Source organism: Panulirus ornatus, chromosome 4, assembly GCF_036320965.1.
Source record: "Panulirus ornatus isolate Po-2019 chromosome 4, ASM3632096v1, whole genome shotgun sequence".
In the NCBI taxonomy this organism is placed as follows: Eukaryota; Metazoa; Arthropoda; class Malacostraca; order Decapoda; family Palinuridae; genus Panulirus; species Panulirus ornatus.
In genome coordinates, this window is record NC_092227.1 from 2,053,921 (window position 1) to 2,066,342 (window position 12,422).

General features: G+C 46.6%; 1 protein-coding gene across 8 annotated transcripts in view; it reads left to right on the plus strand.

The window, feature by feature from the left end:
• Positions 1 to 12,422, plus strand: part of LOC139765046 (uncharacterized) — a 479,849-nt gene that overhangs the window by 397,321 nt on the left and 70,106 nt on the right. For all 8 annotated transcript variants that reach the window (XM_071692159.1, XM_071692140.1, XM_071692149.1 and 5 more), the window contains one exon: positions 10,849 to 10,909. In XM_071692159.1, the coding sequence (XP_071548260.1) occupies positions 10,849 to 10,909 (61 nt within the window). The remainder of the gene's footprint in view (positions 1 to 10,848; positions 10,910 to 12,422) is intronic.

The window sequence follows — 12,422 nt, forward strand, 5'->3', positions numbered from 1 at the left end:
ACGGGGAAGGTCCAGAGGAGGCGCAACAAAGGTAGTACCCATATGGGTTCGATCCTTGGGCTGGGCGGTCGTCGTGCAGTTCACCCAGCTCTTCATCCATCCGTCGTCCATCGCATGATTATGTCGTCCATCGCATAGTTACATCGCCCATCGCATGGATTCGTCGTCCATCGCATGGATACGTCGCCCATCGCATGGACACTGTGTTATTGTGGCGATGACCCAGATAAAGAATGACCAAGTTATTAACCCACGTATGTAGTGAAGAACTTATGTAAACTTAAGTGTGGGAGCTTACGTTGCTGTACTTCTTACCTTACACAGGTGTGCCTGGCGGGGTTAGGGTCAGGTCGAAGGTCAAAGGAATATGTTATGTGAAGGCCTGGGATCGTGTGAGTGCCAGGTGGGAAGAGGGTAAGTGGGAAGAAGAGGGAGAGTGGGAAGAAGAGGGAGAGTGGGAAGAAGAGGGTGAGTGGGAAGAGCTGCCATTTATTCATATTTTGTGGTGGCGTCTCCATCCAGCTGTTCAAGCAGTAAGGGATGCTTGTTGTAGGAGTTATTTATCCAGTGCCCAGTGACAGGTTATATACCAACATAAGGTAAACTCTGCCATCATGAATAACAGGCCGTAGACTTTGCCAACTTGATGTAACAAACCGTAAACTCTGCCAGCATAAGATGAGAGTGTAAACAAAGTCTGGCCACATTAGGTGAGAATCTGCGCACCCTGCCAACATGAGATGAGAGGCTGTAAAATCTGACAACATGAAGTAACAGACTGTCATCTCTACCAACATGAGCTAAGAATGTGTAAGCTGTGCCAACATGAGATTGTGAACTCTACCAACATGAGATGAGAATCTGTAAACTGTGCCAGCATGAGGTAAGAGTGAAATCTGTCAAGAGCTGAATGCCTTCATGTAAACTAATTAGTTTATGTTAACTAATTATTTCTTGTAAAGTAATTAGTTCCTGTAAACTAACAATTCTTTTAAACTTTCTTTATTACCTTATATTGATTGGGTTATATGGTACTTATAACTTAAGTAAATAATAAGTATGGTGGTTAGGGACGATTCGGACTGTTGTGGCGGTGATTGTAGGGGGATGTGATTGTAAGTGTGGCGGAGGAGGAGAGTTATTGAGAGGGAGGAGAGACAGGGTGGTAAGGGTCGTAGAAGGGACTTGATAGGGAGAGGCGTGAGTGGTACTCTCTCTCTCTCTCTCTCTCTCTCTCTCTCTCTCTCTCTCTCTCTCTCTCGCTCTCGCTCTCTCTCTCAAGGGTTAGTAGGTCGAGGGGTGCCAGTGGCTCTCCCTTCCTCAACTCCCTCAACTTTCCCGCCCTTATTTCTCACCTTCACCTCCATCCAGTCAGTTCACCATCCATCTCCTGATGCATCCACCCACCTTAATAATCCGTCAGCCACCATAGTTCTGTCCACTCCACTGATCTCTGTATTCTATCATTCGTTGATCTACCTACCAATCCATTCAACCACATCCCTCTATCTATCCCTTCCATTCATCTACCCACCCATCCGTCGTTCCCCTCCCCCCTACATCTATTTGTCCCTCCATCTATCTCTCTTATGTATCCATCTGTCGTACACTAGCAGCAGACTAGGTCCCTGACACTCTGGCCTTCAGGGTCCCTCCACGTCCCGGTCTGGGACCTTTACCGTACAGTGGTTCCTTTGATCACTCAGGCTGTTGGACGCCGCGGTCCGCAGGCCTAATTACACCCATCGCAGCCCAGCTAATGAGATACACTTTGTAGATTTTCATACAGTAAGTTCTTCATGATGTTCCTCTTGATTGATCTGTAAGACTTTTGATGCTTGAAGGTTAGGTAGTTATGGCGTCCTGATCTTTGATCTAGTTTACTTGTTCTTTTGGTGTCCGTCGCTTATTATTGGTGTTATTTTTGCACTTCTCGATGTCTGTTCTTCCAGTAAGAAGTCATGTGAAGGACAGATAGCAGGAAACTTGATAGTCAGTGAAGAGGTTTTCTGCTAGAGGACTCTACCTGGGAAGGACAGATAACAGGAGATCTGATGGTCCATGACGAGTTTATGTGCTGGAGGACATTACATTGGAAGGACAGATGGGTAGAAACAGGATGATAAATCGAGACACTCTCTTATCTGAATGTAGATAGACAGGGTGGAGACAGTAAGACCAAGTGAAATGACATGACCACCTAGTTGTAAGGTAGGGTTCCTCTCTTGAGGTCTGACCTTTTAAGTAGAGACCCTGAAAAATCAGGTCCATCAGTGTGACATTAAGGGTGTCTGTGGTTTAGGAAATTTAGGTAAACATGACAGAGTTAGAGGTGGAAGTTGACGCTCACACTTACGTGTTGACGAGGATGGAGAACTGTGGTGTAGATGACGATGTCGGCTGGCGTGAGGACCGTCGCGAGGGAGAGGATGCTTCCGTGAGTTTCGTTCGTATTTTTTTACGTAGGTGAGAGAGAGAGAGAGAGAGAGAGAGAGAGAGAGAGAGAGAGAGAGAGAGAGAGAGAGAGAAATGGGGGGAGGGGGCATCGGAATGCGACGTCGAGGACGGTTGACCAAAGCGATCCTTACATCCAACCTCCCATGGACACCACTGTGGCCCAGATCCACAGTACCCTCACCAACAGGCAGCTCACGCACGCACACACACACACACACACACACACACACACACACACACACACACACACACACACACACACACGAGACACGGAACTCCAGCAGCAGAGGAGCATCTCTCTTCGTCACTTGTGTTCAAGGTCTCGAACCCATGAGAAATATTGCTCGTATAAATAGCCAGCTGGCAGAGGCCCATGGTGGCCTTCTCGGAAACCCATGAGAGAGATTTCTATTGAAGGTGAAGTATAGAGGCCAGATCGTGGTGTCTGCACGGGGTTTGGTATGTTCTGGGAGAGACGTTGGACTAGTGTATGTATGAGAGATTCGCCAATTTGTTAAGATCTGTTAAAAGACGTTGTTGAGAAAATCATTTTCTTTTTTTTTAGACTGAAATTTAGTCACTGATTTGATGGAGTTCAGGCTCCCACAGACTAACTGAAGGACATATATTTATCCACTGAAAGGATGGGAAATTCGGTCCTGAACATATATTTTTTTCCCCAGGAGAACCTCCGCTTGTCTCGCGTAAGGTAGGGAAAGACAGTGCTGTAGGAAGCTCTGGAAAGAAGCCCCCACACATCCTATGGCTGGATTTAGTACACTTTGAGGACACTTGTCCAGTACAGCCTTACTAAAGTTGTCTTGTGTGCATCCCATGGCGTTTCTGATGATAGCTGGCAAAGTCTTGGAGAGTCTTGGGCCCTAGTATGTTTGAGGTGTTATCTCTGTTCGTGGCCTATGGCGTCTTCAGGTATCAGAGGTGGTACATTACAAAGTCCTCCATGCCTCTCGTGCCACTAGGATGTTATCATTCAAGTGGAACTTGGGAACCAAGCCTTCTAGGACTTTCCAGGTGTATGTGATTGTATATACCACTGCACCATGCACTCCAGGGAGCGAACAGTCTGGACTTGGGCATTTCAGAAAGGAATAAACCCTTCAGATCAGACCTTTGTCTTAACAAAGGAAGGAACGAGGCTTGGCTGAGAGACCGCTGGGTCATTTGTAGTCACGCCGGGAGTGGAGGTTGGTGGGGGAGGTCAGCAGGATTTTGGGGGAGATGGTGGAGGAGGAGGTGAGGCGATTCGAGTCGACCCGCAGGGATCCTCAAAGATTCTCTCTCTCTCTCTCTCTCTCTCTCTCTCTCTCTCTCTCTCTCTCTCTCTCTCTCTCTCTCTCTCTCTCTCTCTCTCTCTCTCGCTGCGTCCGTCAGTCTTCTCCCATTCAGCGACGGACCGGCTGCCTCCCCCCCTCCTAACTCCACATGAACCCTACCCTCCCCACCCCCCTCCTCTGCATGTGTCCACCTACTGCACCTTCACCTGCGTACATTTGCGTACGCCTGCGTACACCTGCATACGCCTGCGTATATCTGCGTACATCGTCTTCCGCTCTCCCAAGAACTACCTTAGTGACTGGGTTAGCAACAGTCACGTCATCACGTGCAGTGATGTGATTTACAGTCCACGTAACGCGCGTGTCTCCGGTGACGTCACTAGTGGCACTGAAGACATCAGTGACGTCAGGTATGACGATGGTGATGATGATGATGTCACATGTGACTGATGTCACGTAACGCACCTCGCATCACAGATGCTCGTCAAACCCATGACACAACTGAGGATTGTGGCACTTGCAAACATCCTTGATGTCATTTATAGCACTTACAGAGTCACTTATAAGACAAGTGACGTGTTGTCTAACCACTTGCCGTGTTTAAAACTGGCAACAGGTCACGTCAGGCGAGGTTTTTTTTGACGGCCGATGACGTCACAGATGGTATTTAGATATGTCATGTGTTGTGGCATCTGTGACGTCACTGCTGGCACTGTTGGCCTCAGGCACCGTAGCTGGCACCCTCCTCCCCCTCCCCCACCTCCCGAAGTGGCACTGTGTCATGCGCGCGGGAGTTGTGCACGTGTAGTGATGATGATGATAATAATGATGATAATGATGATAATGATAATGATATTGATATTATTATTATTATTATTATTATTATTATTATTATTATTATTATTATTATTATCATAATAATGAACGATGTATGAGATTTAGCCAGCCATTTGGCTGAGACTACACAGTTGATATATTAGAGAAGTGTGAGGTCATAATGTTAATCAGTTAACTCATCATAAATGAACTTATGATCAAAGTTGGGCTGGATGTTTCCACGTGAGGGATAAGCGCGTGAGTGAGATGCATATACAAAGTCAGGTTGGCAGATTTACAGGAAGAGTTACCGAGTAAATGCTATGGTTTGTACATTATGCACCTAGTAATAATTAGTGTAATATTGAAAGATGAATAGTTGAATGTTGATTGAGTTACAGTAACATAGTAGTTGACATACCACATACATTATGTAAGAGAACACTAAGGTGTCTGTACGAGCTCTGATTGTGAGGGTGGGGCGTTGGTGAGGGAGGAGGTGTGGGTGATGGCCATGTGTCAGCACTTTAATGCTAGAGTACCGTATGAACTGCCGCTGTTGGTCGGAGAGGTCCAGCGAGGTGAGGGCCTCTTGGTGGATGGTGGACCCAGGATGATTCTGTGTGCTGCACCTCCGCTCTCTTTCCTGCTGGTCCGTCTGTGTGTACCTGCACGAGAGGAGGACCAGGCAAGGTGAGCTTAAGTAGAATGACAATGGTATACACTTTCCTAAGCTCTGATGATGGAAGACCTAGTGATCTTAGTCGGCCGAGAAGGTACAGACAGTATGAGGGAGATCTGATGATAGTACTAGTACTATGATAGTCATCTACAGTGAACACCAAGAATAATGAAATCTCTGGCTACCTGGAGAACGTCAGGGCCTAGTGTGGGGGCAGGATGTTATCTGCACCCAGGTTTATGGGCATTACCACAGGTTTGGTACGATTGATGGTGTCGTCTGTTCCTGAAGGTTGCTGATGATATGCTGAAGTGCACTGAAGTCAGGAGAGATGTTGTTGATAGTGATACCAAAGTTAGAGTTGTCATCGTACTTACAGCGGTGGTTTGTGTTCGTCAGGACGCCTCATAGGATGAAGGAGTAGAGCGCCCTAACCGGAGTGCTCCTTGGGCCGCTGCAAGTAAGGTGGGTCGTAAAGTGGTGCTCCTCCTCCCTCACGAAAGCGGACGGCTTTGTGTCTCCTGGTCAGGAAGTGCGCCACCAGCCACGAGACGAGACACTCCTGTAGTGTGTCTGAGTGTCTGATTATCCATTTGTAAAAACCTATTTGTGCTGTGTGCGGGAGGGAGTTCATGGGGCCTTTTCTTGAACAATCTCTGCTCTCACTCTGCTCGCTAAGCTTCTTTACGGTGTTAATATCTATGACCACTTCTTCAGATGTTCAAAATAATTGTAAGACCATACGCGTAGTGTGACACTGATGACTAACACATCCAGTACTGTGCTATTCCTTGTCTCCCAATCACTTATATTCATGTAACTCCATACACTTAAGTTCGTCGAGTGTCTGTTATGTCTTACCCTCGTCATGTACCCTCGCTGTAGTTCATTTAGGGAGATAAATAAAGTCAGTAAACTGCCTCTACTGCCTCCCTCCCGCCGTGGCATTTCTCCTGGGCTACGGCGAAGGTAAACAAAGGCGCGCGCGCGCGTTGTCGCAGGCGGGAAGGCGGACCGACCAAGTGGGCGCCAAGCCTTCTAACGGCCACGCTAACCTCCTCTGCGTGCTGTCCCTGACGCCCTCCTCTCCTCCTGCTGGGAGGAGGCTGTGTGGCTGTGAAGGATGGCTTTTGACTGAAAGTTGGCAGTGAAGCTTGGCTGTGTAGCTGTAAGATCAGGGCTTTGTGAAGCTACAGCGGGTAGGTTGTGAGAGCAGTCAGTGTGTGGGTATTAGCCAGTCAGCTGTGAAGGGATCCTTGGGGGAGGATTTCGTAAATGGGGATTGGAAAATACTAAATGATGCGAAAACAGTAAAATGGTGTAACGAAAAGGGGAAATGATGATACGAGAACAGTAAATGATGATACGAAATAAATGATGTTACGAAAACGATAAATGATAGTACGAAAACGTTAATTGATGATACGAAAACAGTAAAATTATACGAAAACAGAAGCTGCCAAAATGGTGATTGATGGTGACGGTCGTGTTGTTGGTGAGGTCCCTCGTGGCTTGTGTTGAAGTGTTTTTGATAGTGAACATACATGACTGATGGTGATCACAGATGCTTGATAGTGACCACACATGTATATGACTTATGATCATGGTTTATTGATAATGGTTAGTATGATAAGCTTAGTCAAAATAACACCCATGACGTGTATTGATAACCTCCTCACCCACTCATTCCTCCCCACACTGCCACCCGTTGCCATAGCCTCAGACCCCAGCACCCACCCTACCCCAGGACCAACAGTGGGAGTCTGTTATGCTGAAAAATGGTTGGTGTTTTGCTGCTTATACATACGTGCCTACAGAGGTCGTCCGTCATGTATAACTGGATGTACTGGTATGTATACATGAACGTAGCTCCATTAGAATTTTCTGAGATGTCCCTATGTACACTTGTGCACTTGAGGTTTACATAGGGAATCTAGATTGTATGTGTGTGTGTGTGTGTGTGTGTGTGTGTGTGTGTGTGTGTGTGTGTGTGCGTGTGTGTGTGTGTACAGATGAACACAAACAACTCAACCACCCATCGCCGCCCACACATCCCTCTCCCCGCCCACACACACACACACACACACACACACACACACACACACACACAACCAACTTCAGGTGGTGAGGGAACATGAGTAGGGATTTCAGCGGTGAGAACAAAGGGTTGGAGGGACGCAGGGCAGGGAGGCAGGAGGGAGGGGTCTGGAGGGGAGAGGAGGAGTAGGGAGAGTTTGAAAGAGAGAGAGAGTGAGTGAGTGAGTTGGGAGAGAAGGGATAGGGAGGGGCCAGGAGGTGAGAGAATGAGTAGGGAGAGTCAGGAAGGGGGGTGGGGGTGGGGGAGCAGAAGGGGGTGAGAGCCGAACAAGAGAGAAAAAAGAAGAAAAAGAAGAGTGGAAGGCTGGTGTGGGGGGGGGGGGGGCGTGTTGTGATCCATCAGGGAAATTGATGCTCTGGGCCTCCCCCCCTCCTCCTCCCTCCCTTTCCCAGCGCCTCCTTCACGTCACGACCCTGCAGCGTAAAGTACGTTCCTTGACCACGATGGTACGACCCTTGACCACGATGGTACGACCCTTGACCACGATGGTACGACCCTTGAGCACGACGGTACGACCCTTTAGCTTAACGGTGCAGTTTCTGACCATGACGATTAGTATTCGTCAGGTACGACAGCGCGACCTTCGACCTGAAACTTGCTGTCGTGCTCACGTGTCGTGCGATCGTGTGGAGGAGACGTACCGTCGTCCACAAGCGTCGCACCGTCGTGCTGAAGGACCGTACCGTCGTGCTGAAGGACCACACCGTTGTGCTGAAGGACGGTGGTGTCGTGGTGAAGGGTCGTACCGTCGTGGTGAAGGACCGCACCGTCGTGCTGAAGGACCGTACCGTCGTGCTGAAAGGTCGTACCGTCGTGCTGAAGGACCGTACCGTCGTGCTGAAGGACCGCACCGTCGTGCTGAAGGACCGCACCGACGTGCTGAAGGACCGCACCGTCGTGCTGAAGGACCGTACCGTCGTGCTGAAGGACCGCACCGTCGTGCTGAAGGACCGTACCGTCGTGCTAAAGGACCGTACCGTCGTGCTGAAGGACCGCACCGTCGTCCTGAAGGGTCGTACCGTCTTGCTGAAGGGTCGTACCGTCTTGCTGAAGGGTCGTACCGTCGTGCTGAAGGACCGTACCATCTTGCTGAAGGGTCGTGCCGTCGTGCTGAAGGGTCGTACCGTCTTGCTGAAGGGTCGTACCGTCGTGCTGAAGGACCGTACCGTCTTGCTGAAGGGTCGGTCTCATTGGGTCTAGTTTCCTCTTAAGTGATACTCAAACGCCACCTCAAGTTCCCCTCCAAGTAAGCACTTCACGTTTTTCTCCTTCGTATAATTACTTAGATCGGGTAATTACCTGGATCAGGTAATTAGTTAACGTTCATCATGGCAAGAGGCCAGGTCATTTTAGTACGTAGGTGTGTGTGTGTGGCATGCAGGTTCCCCCGTGAGGTGCGTTGACTAGGTGACTTCAGCACAGGTGGTGTGTGGACCAGATAGCCAGCACAGGTGGTGTGTGGACCAGGTGACATCATTATATATATATATATATATATATATATATATATATATATATATATATATATATATATATATATATAAGGTACAATAGGGAACTGCAGTATACGTATGTGGATCAAATAATCACCTTACATATATCTTCGTATAAATAAAAAGAAACATTCAAATCAATCGCTTCACGTACATGCGATCACTACGATGAGGCTTGGGAGGTGCTGGAGGACAGACCACACACACACACACACACACACACACACACACACACACACACACACACACACACACACACACACACCGTCTTTGTAAAAGCTTTTGACAAATGTGACGACGGTGTCATCACGCACTGAGCGCCCCAAGATTTCCGGAAATAACCGGAAAAATGGGAAGACAGATGTGCAGGTTGTACGTCAGACAGTTCCCGGTGTCCCTCAGATTAGAAGCTTTGTTCTTCAGGGACGTATACTTCCTCCTTTACTGTTAACAGATCTTTTAGCTGACAGACGCAGGCAGACACAACCCTTAATTTCGTATCATCTTTCTCAAATGATTCTGAAGAAAAAAGACGCTTTTAAGAAATTACAGGTAGACGTGAATCATTCCTTCTTTTTTTCTCTCTCCATAGGCATTTGATGCTATCATGTTTGTTTATGGAGTTGGAATTTCAGCTCCTACGTTCTAGGGGAAGCACAGAACACCGAACAGAAATGGACATTTAAGACTTGAAAAGTGAATCCATTAATTGCGCTCTTCAAACTGCTAATACTCTCCCGGGTAGAATTGTATAGTGTGTCAACATTACCATATATACACGGCGGACGAAAGATCATTTGGAAACAGCACTGCGATCGTTCACAGCCCACAGTGTCGCTGTATAGGACCTGACGACTGTGAACGACTGAAAATACCGAGGCTATCCCACTGTAGAGCGCGGGTAGGGAGAGACATCTTGATATGACCTCGAAAACAGGGTAGAGTCCTCCACGACAGACGTGGAAGGCTGTGAAGCATTACCATTGAAACTGAAAGATGAAATAACTAAGAGAAAAAAATATTAGAAGTATTCTGGGCTTAGAAATGATACGTATATTCCAGCCATTAAGCAACCCCGTGTCGTGTTCAGTAGAGGGATTTTGAAAAATGTGTTGGGACAGATGCTCACAGTGTGTGTGGAATACGTAGGCCTGCAGGTCGCGACCTTCAACAGCCTGACTGAGCAAAGGTCACTTTATTTACCAGCCCACATGATATGGCGTGGGCAAGGCACTGCAGATACTCGACACTTCGAGTATACAACATTATATAAACATAAAGTAATGTACAGAGGTGGTTGAGGCCAAACATGTTCAGTACAGACACCCACACACATATTACAGGTTAGGTAAGTACACACACTGACACACAGACAGCCCCATAGGCAGACGCAGAGTTTTAAAGGAAACATAACAAAACACACACCGAATTGTAGCAACTACGATATCAGTTTCTTGTTCTGGTCTTTCTGTTACCATACGTGTGTTCATTGTTATAGTACCATTAATTCTCTTTGATGCTAGGGGTTGTGTGGTCGCTCAGCATCTCTGAGAACGTTAACTTTTCAAAGGCATATCGAATTAATAATAAGGATATGAAAGCATTATTTCTTTGATTTTAGATAAAAGTCTATATTTCGACCTAGACCACAGAAGAACAACACGGAAACTTCATCGTAAGGTACACACGTAAGGTTAGGTAAGGTCCCAGACCCAGCTGTGGGGGTAGAAGACCTCCGAAACCACCCTGAAGTACCCGTAAGATGTGTTGTATATGTACCAGGTAGTAGCTCATACAGTACGTTGACATTACAACGCATATATGGAGTAGATCTGGTAACTACAGTAGGTACCAGGCCACCACAACATGTCAGGAAGATAGATATAGTAGATATATCTTGTAGTCATGTATCCTTGGATAAATATAGTAGAAATATCTTGTAGTCATGTATCCTGGTTCATCTGGTGTACCTGTGGATGACTAACTCGTACATTTATCTGGTTGCAGCGTGGCGAGGGTGTGGTTCTGGACAGGACAGCACAGAATGGTCTCCTGGTGCGAGTGCTGGGTAAGTCTATCTCTATTCATGACTCTTTACCTATTTACCCACAAGCCCACTGACTTACCCACCTACCCATCTCCTCTCCCGTCCTGTCCCTCCCTCGTGACATACTGCATGTTGTATCTCTTGTGGGATGCCGTACGGTATGCAATGCTGCACTTTCTCCCACATGCTGCATGTTAGTCAACCATTCGTCTCTGACTCTCACACCCTCAATTTTCTCCTTTTTTTTCTATCTTATTATCCATTCCAGATATCCTAGTCTCAACGGTGTCTTCGTCCAGATTTTGTTTCCTCTTTGTTCTCTTTCTTTTCTTTTTTCTTCTTGTTTTCTTTTATTTCTTCTTTTCTTATCTACATTATCATCTGTTCGTGCCCTCTAGTGTTAGTGTCTTCATACGTCACCTCCATTCTATGTCTATCTTTATTGTTCTTTTTGTTGTTTCTGTCTTTCTTATTATTTCTGCCACTTTTCACTTTTCACAGAGTTCTTATTCCATTGATCTAACTTGTATAGCCACTGGCCTCCTATATCCAAGTTTTCCATGTATAATTTTCATCACGTTATTCAATTCTATCATTTCCCAGTAGTTCTAAGGTTAAAGTGGTCTTTTAAACCCTTCATTGAACAAGTGGTACTAGATATGTTAATAACATATGTTCAGATGTCATGTATCGTTACTTTCATGGGGCTACATATATATCACAGATCGGTAAGTGTGATTATAACTTCCTATAACACCTTAATTCATACTTCCAGGGTGAATTAAGTTGCTATAGGAAGTTGTGGAGGATCTGTTAGTAAGGGACATTGAGTTCTCCCATTGCTACACTTTGACTTACAGTCGCCTCTAGCTAGAGGGGGACCTTTGGTTGCCCTCACTGGCTGAGAGAAAACGCTTACGAGTCCTTACGACGAGACTTTGCCGAAAGGCAGGGCTAGCGCGTTGTGCTCACCGCAGGAAAATGTAAAGTTATGAAGACCAAGTCATGTGAGATACGTGTTGTCAAGATTGTTTGTAAGAGTGAGAGGTTGTTTGTGAGTTTGAGAGGTTGTTTGTGAGTTTGAGAGATTGTTTGTTTGTTGTGGACTTTTTAAAGCCAGCCGTCCATGATGTGTAGGTAAGGTAGGAATATAAGATAGCTGTTTGGGTCATAGGAGTGATACCTACTGATCGTCACAAACCCTCCTCTATACGGGCTGGGGGGAGGGGACACTGGTAATATACCTCCTTGGTCAGTGATTGCCCATTACCATCACGAGAGAGAGAGAGAGAGAGAGAGAGAGAGAGAGAGAGAGAGAGAGAGAGAGAGAGAGAGAGAATCATGTGGATCTAATTACCTTTACTTGCTCATCAGAGAGTTTGATTACCAAATGTTGCTAATGAGGTCAGTGGCCATATGTTGCAAATGACAAGTCTTGATTTAATCACCACGTGATGCTAATGAGAAGGATTAAGTTACCCTCTGTTGCTAATGAGGACTAAATCCCATCTGTTGCTGATAAGAAGGATTGGCT